This window comes from Mustelus asterias, chromosome 11, assembly GCF_964213995.1.
Source record: "Mustelus asterias chromosome 11, sMusAst1.hap1.1, whole genome shotgun sequence".
In the NCBI taxonomy this organism is placed as follows: Eukaryota; Metazoa; Chordata; class Chondrichthyes; order Carcharhiniformes; family Triakidae; genus Mustelus; species Mustelus asterias.
Window position 1 is genome coordinate 8768579 of NC_135811.1, and position 14346 is coordinate 8782924.

At 46.9% G+C, this 14346-nt stretch overlaps 1 protein-coding gene across 1 annotated transcript in view; it reads right to left on the minus strand.

Moving 5' to 3' along the window:
* The window catches only part of LOC144500344 (uncharacterized), a 198724-nt gene that overhangs the window by 56596 nt on the left and 127782 nt on the right, over nt 1-14346 (minus strand). Inside the window, exon 9 of the mRNA XM_078223092.1 lies at nt 2624-2765. Within this exon, the coding sequence (XP_078079218.1) occupies nt 2624-2765 (142 nt within the window). The remainder of the gene's footprint in view (nt 1-2623; nt 2766-14346) is intronic.

Here is a 14346-nt window from a genome sequence, read left to right on the forward strand (position 1 = left end):
ACCTGGACTGGATCAATGGACTGTCAAAACCTGGACTGGATCAATACCGTGGCGGCACGGTAGCACAGTGGTTAGCATTGCTGCTTCACAGCTCCAGGGTCCCGGGTTCGATTCCCGGCTCGGGTCACTGTCTGTGTGGAGTTTGCACATTCTCCTCGTGTTTGCGTGGGTTTCCTCCGGGTGCTCCGGTTTCCTCCCACAGTCCAAAGATGTGCGGCTTAGGTTGATTGGCCAGGTTAAAATTGCCCCTGAGATGCGTAGGTTAGAGGGATTAGCGGGTAAATATGTGGGGGGCAGGGCCTGGGTGGGATTGTGGTCGGTGCAGACTCGATGGGCCGAATGGCCTCCTTCTGCATTGTAGGGTTTCTATGTTTCTAATACACACTGTCAAAACCTGGACTGGATCAATGGTTTGTCAAAACCTGGACTGGATCAATGGACTGTCAAAACCTGGACTGGATCAACACACACACACACACAGTCAAAACCTGGACTGGATCAATACACTGTCAAAACCTGGACTGGATCAACACACTGTCAAAACCTGGACTGGATCAATGGACTGTCAAAACCTGGACTGGATCAATGGACTGTCAAAACCTGGACTGGATCAACACACACACACACACACAGTCAAAACCTGGACTGGATCAATACACTGTCAAAACCTGGACTGGATCAATGGACTGTCAAAACCTGGACTGGATCAACACACACACACACACACACACACACACAGTCAAAACCTGGACTGGATCAACACACTGTCAAAACCTGGACTGGATCAATGGACTGTCAAAACCTGGACTGGATCAACACACACACACACACACACACACACACACACACACACACAGTCAAAACCTGGACTGGATCAAAACACAGTTTAAAAGCAAATTACTGCGGATGCTGGAATCTGAATCCAATAAAGAAAATGCTGGAAAATCTCAGCAGGTCTGGCAGCATCAGTAAGGAGAGAAAAGAGCTGACGTTTCGAGTCCAGATGACCCTTTGTCAAAGCTAAAAGACAGAGAAAGTGGGAGATATTTATACTGCAGGGGGAGGGAATGAAAGATGAGTCATAGCCACAAAAACCAGGGGAAAGGCTGCTAATGGCAGCCCATAGAGAGAATAGAAGGTGTGAATAGCCAAACGGCAGAGAAGCTGCAATCTATGACAGATGGAGATGTTGGGGGAGGAGGGGAAAAAATGGGACAGAGGTAGAATGTAGAAAGGGGGGGAGAAAAGGTAAGGGAAGGGGGATGAAGTGGGGGGGTAAGAGTGGGGGGGGAAGAAAAATGAAGAAAGACAACAAAGAAATAAAAGGTAGAGAACAGTAAAAAATTAAATAAAATAGAATGAAAACAAAGGGGGTGGAGGTGGGGTGGAGCAAATCATCTGAAGTTGTTGAATTCGATGTTGAGACCGGAAGGCTGTAAAGTGCCGAGCCGGAAGATGAGATGCTGTTCCTCCAGTTTGCGTTGAGCTTCACTGGAACATTGCAGCAGGCCAAGGACAGACATGTGGGCACGGGAGCAGGATCGTGTGTTAAAATGGCAGCAACCGGAAGGTCAGGGTCCTGATTGCGCAGAGACCGAAGGTGCTCAGCAAAGCGATCACCCAGTCGACGCTTGGTCTCTCCGATATCATAGAATCATAGAAACCCTACAGTACAGAAAGAGGCCATTCGGCCCATCGAGTCTGCACCGACCACAAACCCAACCAGGCCCTACCCCCATATCCCTACATATTTACCCACTAATCTCTCTAACCTACGCATCTCAGGACACTAAGGGCAATTTTATTTTTAGCATGGCCAATCAACCTAACCCGCACATCTTTGGACTGTGGGAGGAAACCGGAGCACCCGGAGGAAACCCACGCAGACACGAGGAGAATGTGCAAACTCCACACAGACAGTGATCCAAGCCGGGAATCGAACCCAGGTCCCTGGAGCTGTGAAGCAGCAGTGCTAACCACTGTGCTACCGTGCCGATATAGAGGAGACCACATTGGGAGCAGTGAATGCAATAGACCAAATTGAAAGAGGTGCAAGTGAAACACTGCTTAACCTGGAATGAGTGTTTTGGATCTTGGATGGGAAGCATGGAAGAGGTAAAGGGGTTGGTGTTACACCTTCTGTGATTGCATGGGAAGGTGCCATGAGTGACGGGAGAGATGTTGGGTACAGTGGAGGAGTGGACTAGGTTATCCCGGAGGGAACGGTCTCTGCGGAATGCTGACAGAGGGAGTGAAGGAAGGGAAGATGTGTTTGGTGGTGGCATCACGCTGTTTAAACCTGGAGTGGCTCAACACACTTTCAAAACCCGGACTGGGTTAACACTTCAAAACCTGGAGTGGTTCAATGTACTGTCAAACCTCGAACTGGATCAACACTGTCATAACCTGGAGTGGATCAACACACTGTCAAAACCTGGAGTGGATCAACACACTGTCAAAGCCTGGAGTGGATGAACAGACTGTCAAAACCTGGAGTGGATCAACACAGTGTCAAAACCTGGAGTGGATTAATACACTCAAAACCTGGAGTAGGTCAATATACTATCAAAACCTGGAGTGGATTAGCACACTGTCAAAACCTGGAGTGGATCAAGACACTCACCTTTATTCCAAGCAGTGCTCTTCCTTTTCTGAAGTAGCCTTTCGGCCAGTCAGCAGCAAGTCTGATGGAGGTTTCAGCATCTTCTAGTGCAAGATTATACTTCCGAAGTCTGTCATAGCAATAGGATCGATTTCCAAAATACCTGCACGCACAGGAAGAATGTTTCAAAAATTAGTTCATTTAGTAATCTTGGGTGTTGGAAACTTAAGTTTGCAACAGAGAAACGGTGCTTCAGAAGAAAGCTTTCTGGAGGATTGAAGATTCCAAGGTTTACTGAACCCTGAAAATATTATTGGTTGCTGTAACAGGCAGAGAGAGACAATGCTGGAAATACTCAGCAGGTCAGGCAGCATCTGTGGAGAGAGAAGCAAGTTAATGTTTCAGATCGGTGACTCTTCATCAGATTTCCAGTATTTTACTTCTGTGCAGAAACTCAATCCAAGAGAAGTGTTTGGATTCAACCAGCACCAGTGGGGCGGCCCAGTGGCACAGTGGTTAGCACTACTGCCTCACAGTGCCAGGGACCTGGGTTCGATTCCCAGCTTGGGTCACTGTCTGTGTGGAGTTTGCACATTCTCCCCGTGTCTGCGTGGGTTTCCTCTGGTGCTCTGATCTCCTCCCACAATCCAAAGATGTGCGGGTTAGACGCATTGGCCACGCTCAATTGGTCCTTAGTCTCGCAGGATGTGTAGGTTAGAGGGATTAGCGGGGTAAATATGTGGGGGTTACGGTTAGGGCCTGGGTAGGATTGGTGTCGGTGCAGATTCGATGGGCCGAATGGCCTCTTTCTGCAGTGTAGGGATTCTAAGAAGCGCCAAGGGGCCCATTTGGTTTTGGAAACGGAACTGTTCCACAGCACCATGCTGTCGGCTTAACGGCAGATGGGACAACGCCTATCTTGGGCATCTCGCCAATTCGCAGTTGGACCTGTTTCGCGAGTGGATGCAGGATTTTCCTCAGTGTGGAAAGACACACAGGTTTAGCATCTTTCCTCAGCGTTTTGCTGCATTCGATGTCCCCAGCCCACAGAATTAGTTTTGGAAAATCCATTTTGAAGTCAGACTCAGATCCTTGCTGGTTGCTCACTTTGATCGAATGGGTGAGGTCAAGGTCGACACAGGCTTTTCACCTCAGAGGAGAGAATGGTTGTGAATCACATGTAACGTTTCCCATACCTGTTTGCTCTTAGATCAGAGCATTGCCTGCAACACACATTTGAACTGATGCTCGACTCCTCCTGGACCATATAACTGGGATGTAGACGGCCTCAGGCATTGTTTTTCAAACCACAGTTCTTTTGTCAGGAAATACTGTTAATACCCGCCCCTTGAAATTAGTGATATGTCCAGTGAGACAAATGTCATTGATCTCACCGTAGAAAACATCAGTGTTCATCTTCTAATTGAGATTCCCCAAATTTGATAATGGCTCATCAGCAAAGATTCTCTCATCATCCTCTGTGTACAGAGAGGATTTGGAATCCTACAGTGCAGGAGGCCATTCGGCCCATCGAGTCTGCACCAACAACAATCCCACCTCGACCCTATCCCCGCAACTCCATGCATTTACCCTAGCTAGTGCCCCTGACGCTAAGGGGTAATTTAACATGGCCAATCCACCTAACCCGCACACCTTTGGACTGCGGGAGGAAACCGGAACACCCGGAGGAAACCCAGGCAGACACAGGGAGAATGTGCAAACTCCACACAGACAGTGACCTGAAGCCGAGAATCGAACCCAGATCCCTGGCGCTGTGAGGCAGCAGTGCTAACCACTGTGCTACCAAGCCGCCCTAAAGATCAGTATATTTTTCCAAGCGTCCAAACCTGTTACAATCAAAACACTCTGCAATGCTTGCAGGACACTGTTCGTGCCTGTGGGGCTTTTTGATGCCACGGCACTGGTATGGTTTAATGGTGTCTTGAGCTTTTGTGCCATAAGGTGCCTTTGACATTCTTCGATTTAATAAACTGTACTGCCGTTGGGAGTTTTCTGAACATATCTATGTCTCTGCAATTGTTCCTCACCCAGTCACAACTAACATACAACATGGTGACAGCTTTGAGAGCTGGGAGTTTGTCTTCCCCTCTTAGCACGGCTCTGTTTTGCTGAGGGACCACTGACTGCCTGACCCACTGAATCACCATCTCCAAAGCTAAGTCTTCCTTGGATTGCAACGGGGTGTCACCCTGACTACAATGTGGTTTCGTATCGGCTCAGATCTAAAATCATCATAAGCGCGACCTTCAGCCAATTAATACAGGAATCCACTGGTCCACCTGGTTTCTAGACCTTTTTGATAAACTTGATTTGTTCTTAAAGTCTTGTTGCTCCATAAATTGAAGTATTTATCAAAGGTTTTAATGACCTCTTCAAATTTGTCTGATGTTTTATTAATGCCTCGTCTTGCTCTCACCATCATCAGTAACTGCTCCATCAGGGTACAACAACGTATTGACTTGATCCGTCTTGGGAGTGATTGCTCAATCCAGATGCACTTCTGCACCTCTTCCTCCATAATGCCCAGTTGTGTGTCTGATCTGGACCTTCCATGTCTCCAAATCAGTCTGACAAGGTGAATTTGGAATCTGTAGTTGTTTTGAGATCGCAGGAGGCTGCCTATTTCTTTTTAAAGTTCTACTACAGTAGTGGAGTGTTTCTGTGTTAATCAGACTTTCAGTCTGCTTCGCCATTCATCACGATCATGGCTGATCGTCCAACTCAATAGCCTAATCCTGCTTTCTCCCCATAACCTTTGATCCCATTCGCCCCAAGTGCTATATCCAGCCCCCTCTTGAATACATTCCAGTTTTGGCATCAACTACTTCCTGTGGTAATTAATTCCACAGGCTCACCACTCTTTGGGTGAAGAAATGTCTCCTCACCTCCGTCCTAAATGGTCTACCCTGAATCCTCAGACTGTGAGCCCTGGTTCTGGACACCCCCCACCATCGGGAACATCCTCCCTGCATCTACCCTGTCTAGTCCCTGTTAGAATTTTATAAGTCTCTATGAGATTCCCGCTCATTCGTCTGAACTCCAGCGAAAACAATCCTAACCTAGTCAATCTCTCCTCATACATCAGTCCCGCCATCCCCGGAATCAGCCTGGTAAACCTTCGCTGCACTCCCCCGAGAGCAAGAACATCCTTCCTCAGAAAAGGATGCCAGAACTGCACACAATACTCTCGGTGTGGCCTCACCAAGGCCCTGTATAATTGCAACAACACATCCCTGCTCCTGTACTCGAAACCTCTCGTAATGAAGGCCAACATGTCTTCTTTACTGCCTGCTGCACCTGCATGCTTACCTTCAGCGACTGGTGCACAAGGACACGCAGGTCCCGCTGCACACTCCCCTCTCCCAATTTACAGCCATTCAGGTAGTAATCTGCCTTCTTGCTTTTGCTTCCAAAGTGAATAACCTCACATTTATCCAAATTATACTGCATCTGCCATTGATTGGCCCACTCACCCAACCTGTCCAGGCCATGCTGAAGGATCTCTGCATTCTCGTCACAGTTCACCCCTCCCTCCACCACGCAACTTGGTATCATCTGCAAACTTTGAGATGTTACATTTACTTACTCTCTGTAGTCACTGACCCCCTTTGGTAATTGTTCCGAAAGGTCTCAGAATTTTGGAAACTATTCGTTGGACATTACTATTTAGTTTTCGTCCTATTGGGGAATGTTGCTTAAGCAGTCAGATTCTTTTTTTCAATAGCAGCCTCCTGGTCCTCATGTGTAATGGCACTGATCTCGGATCTGGCTTTGCTACACTGAAACGCACACTTCCTGCAATGAAAGTTTCCTAGTGCTACCTGCTTACTGCATCATTAATTTGAAGAATTTCAGCTGCTTTCTCACTCTTCCATGATGGTTGCTGAGTTCTTTGACTCTGCTGCTGGATTAGGAATTTTCATGGACCACCAAGGTGCAATGGTGTAGCCCTGAGTAAGATAATGAGTTGACCCCTTTCTCTGCCTCTCAACCGCCAATTCACAATATACATTAACGATTTGGAAGAAGGAACTGAAGGCACTGTTGCCAAGTTTGCGGATGATACAAAGATATGTAGAGGGACAGGTAGCATTGAGGAAGCAGGGGGGCTGCAGAAGGACTTGGACAGGTTAAGAGAGTGGGCAAAGAAGTGGCAGATGGAATACAATGTGCAAAAGTGTGAGGTTATGCACTTTGGAAGGAGGAATGGAGGCATAGACTATTTTCTAAATGGGAAAATGCTTAGGAAATCAGAAACACAGAGGGACTTGGGAGTCATTGTTCAAGATTCTCTTAAGGTTAACGTCCAGGTTCAGTCGGCAGTTAGGAAGGCACATGCAATGTTGGCATTCATGTCGAGAGGGCTAGAATACAAGAGCAGGGATGTACTTCTGAGGCTGTGTAAGGCTCTGGTCAGACCCCATTTGGAGTATTGTGAGCAGTTTTGGGCCCCATATCTAAGGAAGGATGTGCTGGCCTTGGCAAGGGTCCAGAGGAGGTTCACAAGAATGATCCCTGGAATGAAGAGCTTGTCATATGAGGAAGGGTTGAGGACTCTGGGTCTGTATTAGTTGGCGTTTAGAAGGATGAGGGGGGATCTTATTGAAACTTACAGGATACTGCGAGGCCTGGATAGAGTGGACGTGGAGAGGATGTTTCCACTGGTAGGAAAAACTAGAACCAGAGGGCACAACCACAGGCTAAAGGGACGATCCTTTAAAACAGAGATGAGGAGGAATTTCTTCAGCCAGCGAGTGGTGAATCTGTGGAACTCTTTGCCGCAGGAGGCTGTGGAGGCCGGGTCATTGAGTGTCTTTAAGAGAGAGATAGATAGGTTCTTGATTAATAAGGGGATCAGGGTTATGGGGAAAAGGCAGGAGAATGGGGATGAGAAAAATATCAACCATGATTGAATGGTGGAGCAGACTCGATGGGCCGAGTGGCCTAATTCTGCTCCTATGTCTTATTGACGACTTCCAACTATCCTGCCAAAGTCTTCAGTTTTTACACATCTTTTTTTCAAGTCAGACTGGCAAACTTTTTTAAAGTTCATTATAGGAGATTTCAGGGTCCTTTGTTGCTGCCACCATGTTATATGTTGGTTGTGAGCGGCGAAGGAATAATTGCAGACACACAGTATGTCTGAACAATAAGATAAAGGCAAAATATTGCAGACGCTGGAAACTGAAACAAGAATAGGAAGTTCTGGAAAATCTCAGCAAGTCTGAAAGCATCTGTGGAGAAAGAATAGAGCCAAATAAATAAATGCAAGTGGGGTCAATAACAGTGATCAGTTATTGAGCAGTGCCGACAGAGGGCTGGGAATTGGCATACGAAAAGAACTATAATTCTATAATAGTATAATAGGAATAAACTTACACAATGTTTTATCTTGAAATTACCCCTTGTTCCAAACTATATCCAAAGATGTGCGGGTTAGGTTGATTGGCCAGGTTAAAAAATTGTCCCTTAGAGTCCTGTGATGCGTAGGTTAGAGGGATTAGTGGGTAAAATATGTGGGGGTAGGGCCTGGGTGGGATTGTGGTCGGTGCAGACTCGATGGGCCGAATGGCCTCCTTCTGCACTGTAGGGTTTCTATGATTTCTATGATATCCCCAAAAGCTAAACTCAGTGAGACTTTCCCCGTTCCCCAAACAACATCCGCCTTAAACAGCGCTATCGGTTAAATCCAGCTTATCGTTACCACACAATACATGGAGGATGATCCGGAATGGGAAACATCTTTGCCAGGTTCAGTGAAGGTAGGCAAACTGCCTTTACGGAGGTTTCTGCATTGAATTAGCTGCAAGACTTTAAACAGGATCTCGGCTGTTAGCTGGGTTGCTACATAGAACGTAGAACAGTACAGCACAGAACAGGCCCTTCGGCCCACGATGTTGTGCCGAGCTTTATCTGAAACCAAGATCAAGCTATCCCACTCCCTATCATCCTGGTGTGCTCCATGTGCCTATCCAATAACCGCTTAAATGTTCCTAAAGTGTCTGACTCCACTATCACTGCAGGCAGTCCATTCCACACCCCAACCACTCTCTGCGTAAAGAACCTACCTCTGATATCCTTCCTATATCTCCCACCATGAACCCTATAGTTATGCCCCCTTGTAATAGCTCCATCCACCCGAGGAAATAGTCTTTGAACGTTCACTCTATCTATCCCCTTCATCATTTTATAAACCTCTATTAAGTCTCCCCTCAGCCTCCTCCGCTCCAGAGAGAACAGCCCTAGCTCCCTCAACCTTTCCTCATAAGACCTACCCTCCAAACCAGGCAGCATCCTGGTAAATCCTGGTTGCTGTTAGATGTTAAACTGGCCTTCCCGTGTGGATGTTAAACTGTCTTCTGCAGGAGTTGGTAATTATACCCCTGGCTCTCTTCATTCTACCAATTGTACATTGGGCCGTCTGACTCTCCTACATTCCTGACTCTCAAAAATGAGCATCTATAAGCCTCCCCTGATCTCTCAGTCATCTCAGTACACTGCTTCCTGATGATAGAGCATTTTATATCTGATCTTATCTAGATGTCTGCTAATCCCATTACTGGGAAAATGACGCATCTCATCATTCCCTTTGAATGTTGACCACTGCTGTTGCCAAGCATATTCCCCCCTGTTGCTGGATAGATTACCGTCTATCATTCCCCTTATTCATTCTGGGTCCTGCTGTTACCAGGCACGCACATGACACTGAGAGTGAATTCAAATAAATAAAAACAAGTGGGGTAAATAACAGTGATCAGTTAGTGAGGAGGATCAGCAGAGGGCTGGGAATTGGGACTTCAAACTCATTGCAATGAAGAGTGGGAAAGGGATGAGAGTAGACACAGCAAACCTTGAGAGAATTTCTCCCATCATAAAGCAAACACAATGAATGAGACTCTTAATTCTCCATTGGCTGCAAACGCCCCGACGGGTGAGTTAAGAAATGAAAAATGGAAGCCAACTCAACGAGAGCGTGGTGTCCAACTCTGGACGACACACTTTGAGGAAGAATGTCAAGGCCTTGTGGGGGCAGTGCAGAGAAGAGTTGGCAGATGGGCGGCACGGTGGCACAGTGGTTAGCTCACAGCACCAGGGACCCGGGTTCAATTCCAGCCTCGGGTCACTGTCTGTGTGGAGTCTGCAAGTTCTCCCCGTGTCTGCGTGGGTTTCCTCCGGGTGCTCCGGTTTCCTCCCACAGTCTGAAATACGTGCTGGTTAGAGATGCATTGGTCATGCTAAATTCTCCCTCGGTGTACCTGAACAGGCGCCGGAGTGTGGCAACTAGGGGATTTTCACAGTAATTTCATTGCAGTGTTAATGTAAGCCTACTTTTGACTAATAAACAACTGTAAAAAAACAGAATGAGGGGGGTGAGGGGGGGGGGGGGGGAAGGAGGAGGGGGGGTGAGGGGCTTCAGTTGTGCAGAGAGACCAGAGAAGCTGGGGATAAAGTAAAGTGAAGTTTACTTATTGGTCACAGGCGCCCATCACTCTCTGCGTGAAAAACCTCCCCCGCACATCTCCCTTAAACTTTCCCCCTCTCACCTTGAACCTGTGCCCCCGTGTAATTGACACTTCCACCCTGGGAAAAGCCTCCGACTATCCACCCTGTCTATGCCTCTCATCATTTTGTAGACCTCTATCAGGTCTCCCCTCAGCCTCCGTCGTTCCAGTGAAAACAATCCTAGTTTATTCAACCTCTCCTCATAGTCAACACCCTCAAGACCAGGCCACATCCTGGTGAACCGTCTTTGCACCAGGGGATTTGACCGTTTTAAGAGAATTGCTGAGAAAAGTCATCGAGGGAGGTGACGGGGGACGACAGGAAGGGGGCGACACGGTGGCACAGTGGTTAGCACTGCTGCCTCACAGCGCCAGGGACCCGGGTTCAATTCCCGGCTTGGGTCACTGTCTGTGTGGAGTCTGCACATTCTCCCCATGTCTGTGCGGGTTTCCTCCAGTTTCCTCCCACAGTCTGAAAGACGTGCGGGTTAGGTGCATTGGCCGTGCTAAATCCTCCCTCAGTGTACCCGAACAGGCGCCGGAGTGTGGTGACTAGGGGATTTTCACTTCTTCGCAGTGTTAATGTAAACCTACTTGTGACACGAATAAACTTTTTGTTTAAACGCAGCGGGTTGTTGCAATGGGCAAGGTGTTGCCTGGAGAGTGAGGGAAGCAAGTGCAGTAGAAACTTTGAAGAGGGGGAGTTGGGTAAATAGTAGAAGCTGGGAAGTGCAGGGTGAAGAGGGATGATCAGGGCGAGACAGACTAATTGAGTCGCTCTTACAAAGAGCCGGCACAAACATAATGGTTCCGTGTACGATTCTATCTTCAGAGACTGTTGGACTGTGCCAGTAATTACTGCTGGAAAAATAAACACATTTCTGCTGTGCAGACAAAGTGTGAATCAGTCACATTTGTCCTGAAGATTAGTTATTGGAAGATTGCTCTGTGTATTAAAAACACCTCAGTCTTCCTTTCAGGTGGGATTGACTTGGCCTTCACTCCTGGCTGATGAATGGGGGTGTGATGACAAAAGAGAGTAGACACAATCGTAAAGAATCCCATCAGCCTTACACTGAAGAAGAAAAAAAGATGTTTTCGCTTTATGGTGCGTGATTAAAATTTGATTTTGCCACAATGCATAAATTTCGTGGGCTCACAGCTCAGCCTCTGTAATGCATTCAGTTCCTTGTGCATTCGTGTTGCAAAGGGGACGGACTTGTGGCTTAGTGGTAGCGTCTCCACCTCTCAGTCGGACAGTTTGAACGCTGCTTCAGGCAGCCCCGGCAAGGGTTCCAGTCCCCCAAAAACCCAATACCGGGCGCAGGGTTTTTGTAAACTGCACCCAGCTTGCAGACAAGGACAAATGGGCGGAAGGCACATCTCTCACGACTGCACGGCAAGTTACCAGGGACCCGGGTTCGATTCCCGGCTTGGGTCACTGTCTGTGTGGAGTTTGCACGTTCTCCCCGTGTCTGCGTGGGTTTCCTCCAGGTGACCAAAAGAACAAAGAAAATTACGGCACAGGAACAGGCCCTTCGGCCCTCCAAACCTGCATCGACCATGCTGCCCGACTGAACTAAAAACCCCTGCTCTTCAGAGACCATATCCCTCCATTCCCATCCTATTCATGTATTTGTCCAGATGACCCTTAAAAGTCACTACTGTATCTGCTTCCACTATCTCCTCTGGCAGTGAGCTCCAGGCACCCACCACCCTCTGTAAAAAAAACTTGCCTCGTACATCTCCTTTAAACCTTGCCCCTCGCACCTTAAACCTGCGCCACCTTGTAATTGACTCTTCCACCCTGGGAAAAAGCTTCTGACTATCCACTCTGTCCATGTCCCACATAGTCTTGTAGACTTCTATCAGGTCACCCCTCAACCTCTGTCGTTCCAGTGAGAACAAACCAAGTTTCTCCAATCTCTCCTCATAGCTAATGCAACCGGGTGCTCCGGTTTCCTCCCACAGTCAGAAAAACGTGCTGGCTAGGTGCATTGACCCAAATAGGCACCAGAGTGTGGCGACTAAGGGAATTTCAAGTAACTTCACTGCAGTGTTAATGTAAGCCTTACTTGAGACTAATAATAAATAAATGTTCAAACTTTAAGGAGAAGGGAGCAGGTGACAAAAGTATTGAGAAGGGTGTCACAGTGGGACTATATTTTTTTCAGAATGCGGAGAAGGGGGAAGCAGCTAGGTTTGTTGGTGGAATCACATTGATCGTGAAATACAACCTCTTCAATTTCAGTTTGGTCAAAGCTTTGTGCCTTTAGCATTGTTGAAAAAAGAAACATGCTGCTGAAGTTTTCGGTCTCGCACTTCTCAGGATAGATGCAAGAATGCCAAATTTCAAAGGCAGTAAAAGTTTATCCTGCATGAGAAAAGGGGGTGATTGGTTGGTAAGTCGAACATTTTGCCATGCCGTATAAATTGTTGCTCCCTTTGAAATCTGGCATTCTTGGACTTGTCGTGATGAGTGCGAGACAAAAAGCTTCGACATGTCTCTTTTTTCAGCAAAATTCAAGTTCTGTGCAACCAAACAATTTTTGAGTCTTTGCAACTGGCCTCTGATACATCCTGGAGACCGACAATTAACAGATGGCAGCGGGGGGGGGGGGGGGGTGCAGGGGGGTGTTGTTTACATTGTCTTGTAGGTCTTGGGTGACATCAGCCCAAACAGTAATTTGCAATCAAACCACTAGCTTTCATGTGAACGAAGAGCTGAGAAGAAGGTTGTGCATTGACTGATGGAAACCATTTGGCCAACAATGATGCACCGAGCCTTCCAACTGCAACACAAAGACCAATGGGTCTTTGTTTCTGATTGGCAGTCAGTGACTAGTGGGATTCCGCAGGGATCTGTGCTCGGACCCCAACTGTTCACATTATATATTCATGATTTGGAAGAGGGAACTGAATGTATTATCTCCAAATTTGTAGATGATACAATGTTGGCGGGAGGGTTAATTGTGAAGAGAATGCAGAGATGCTTCAGTGTGATTTGGACAGGCCGAGTGTGTGGCAGATGGAATATAATGTGGATAAGTGTGAGGTTATCCACTTCAGTAGCAAAAATAGGGAGGCAGATTATTATTTGAATGGGTGTAAATTGAGAGAGGTGGATACTCAGTGAGACCTTGGTGTCCTTGTGCACCAGTCACTGAAAGTAAGCGCGCAGGTACAGCAGGCAGTAAAGAAGGCAAATGGTATGTTGGCCTTCATAGCGAGAGGATTTGAATATGGGAAGATTTGTTTCACTGCAATTGTATAGGGTGTTGGTGAGGCCACACCTGGAGCATTGTGTGCAATTTTGGCATCCTTATCTGAGGATGTCCTTGCTACAGAGGGAGTACACCGAAGGTTCACCAGGCTGATTCCTGGGATGGCAGGTCTGTCATATGAGGAGACACTAAGTTGGTTAGGATTATATTCACTGGAGTTTAGAAGAGTGAGAGAGAATCTCATAGAAACTTATAAAATTCTAACAGGGTTAGATAGGGTAGATTCAGAAAGAATGTTCCCAATGGTGGGGGAGTCCAAAACTAGGGGTCATAGTTTGAGGATAAGGGGTAAACCTTTTAGAACTGAGGTGAGGAGAAATTTCTTCACCCAGAGAGTGGTGAATGTGTGGAATTCACTACCACAGAAAGTAGCTGAGGCCAAAACGTTGTCTGATTTCAAGAAGTAATTAGAGATAGCTCTTGGGACTAAAGGGATCGAGGGATATGGGAGGAAGGGAGGATCAGGATATTGAATTCAATGATCAGCCGTGATCAAAATGAATGGCGGAGCAGGTTCGAAGGGCCGAATGGCCTCCTCCTGTTTCTAATTTCTCTGTTTCTATGTTTCAATAAACATTGTGCAGCCCCAGCATTCCTCCCGTAATCTGCACCATTATGATAAGAGTTGGTCACTCGTATGTTTGCCATTTGTGGGACATCGCTGTATACAAACCTGATGCTGCGCTTGCCTACATAACAGTGAGTGCACATCAAATGAAAGCCATTGAGTGCAAAGCAATTTGGATGTTCCTGAAGACACGAGAAAGGGCAATATAAAATGTGGTGGCGCATTATTACATGCACTCAATTAAATATTGCACAGCGCTAAAGTAATTTAATGACACGAGATAATAAATTTTACACAAAATTTACCCAAGGCTAATGAAATGTTTGAGGTTGCAATTTTATGTATCAACCACATTTTCCAAGATGTCAA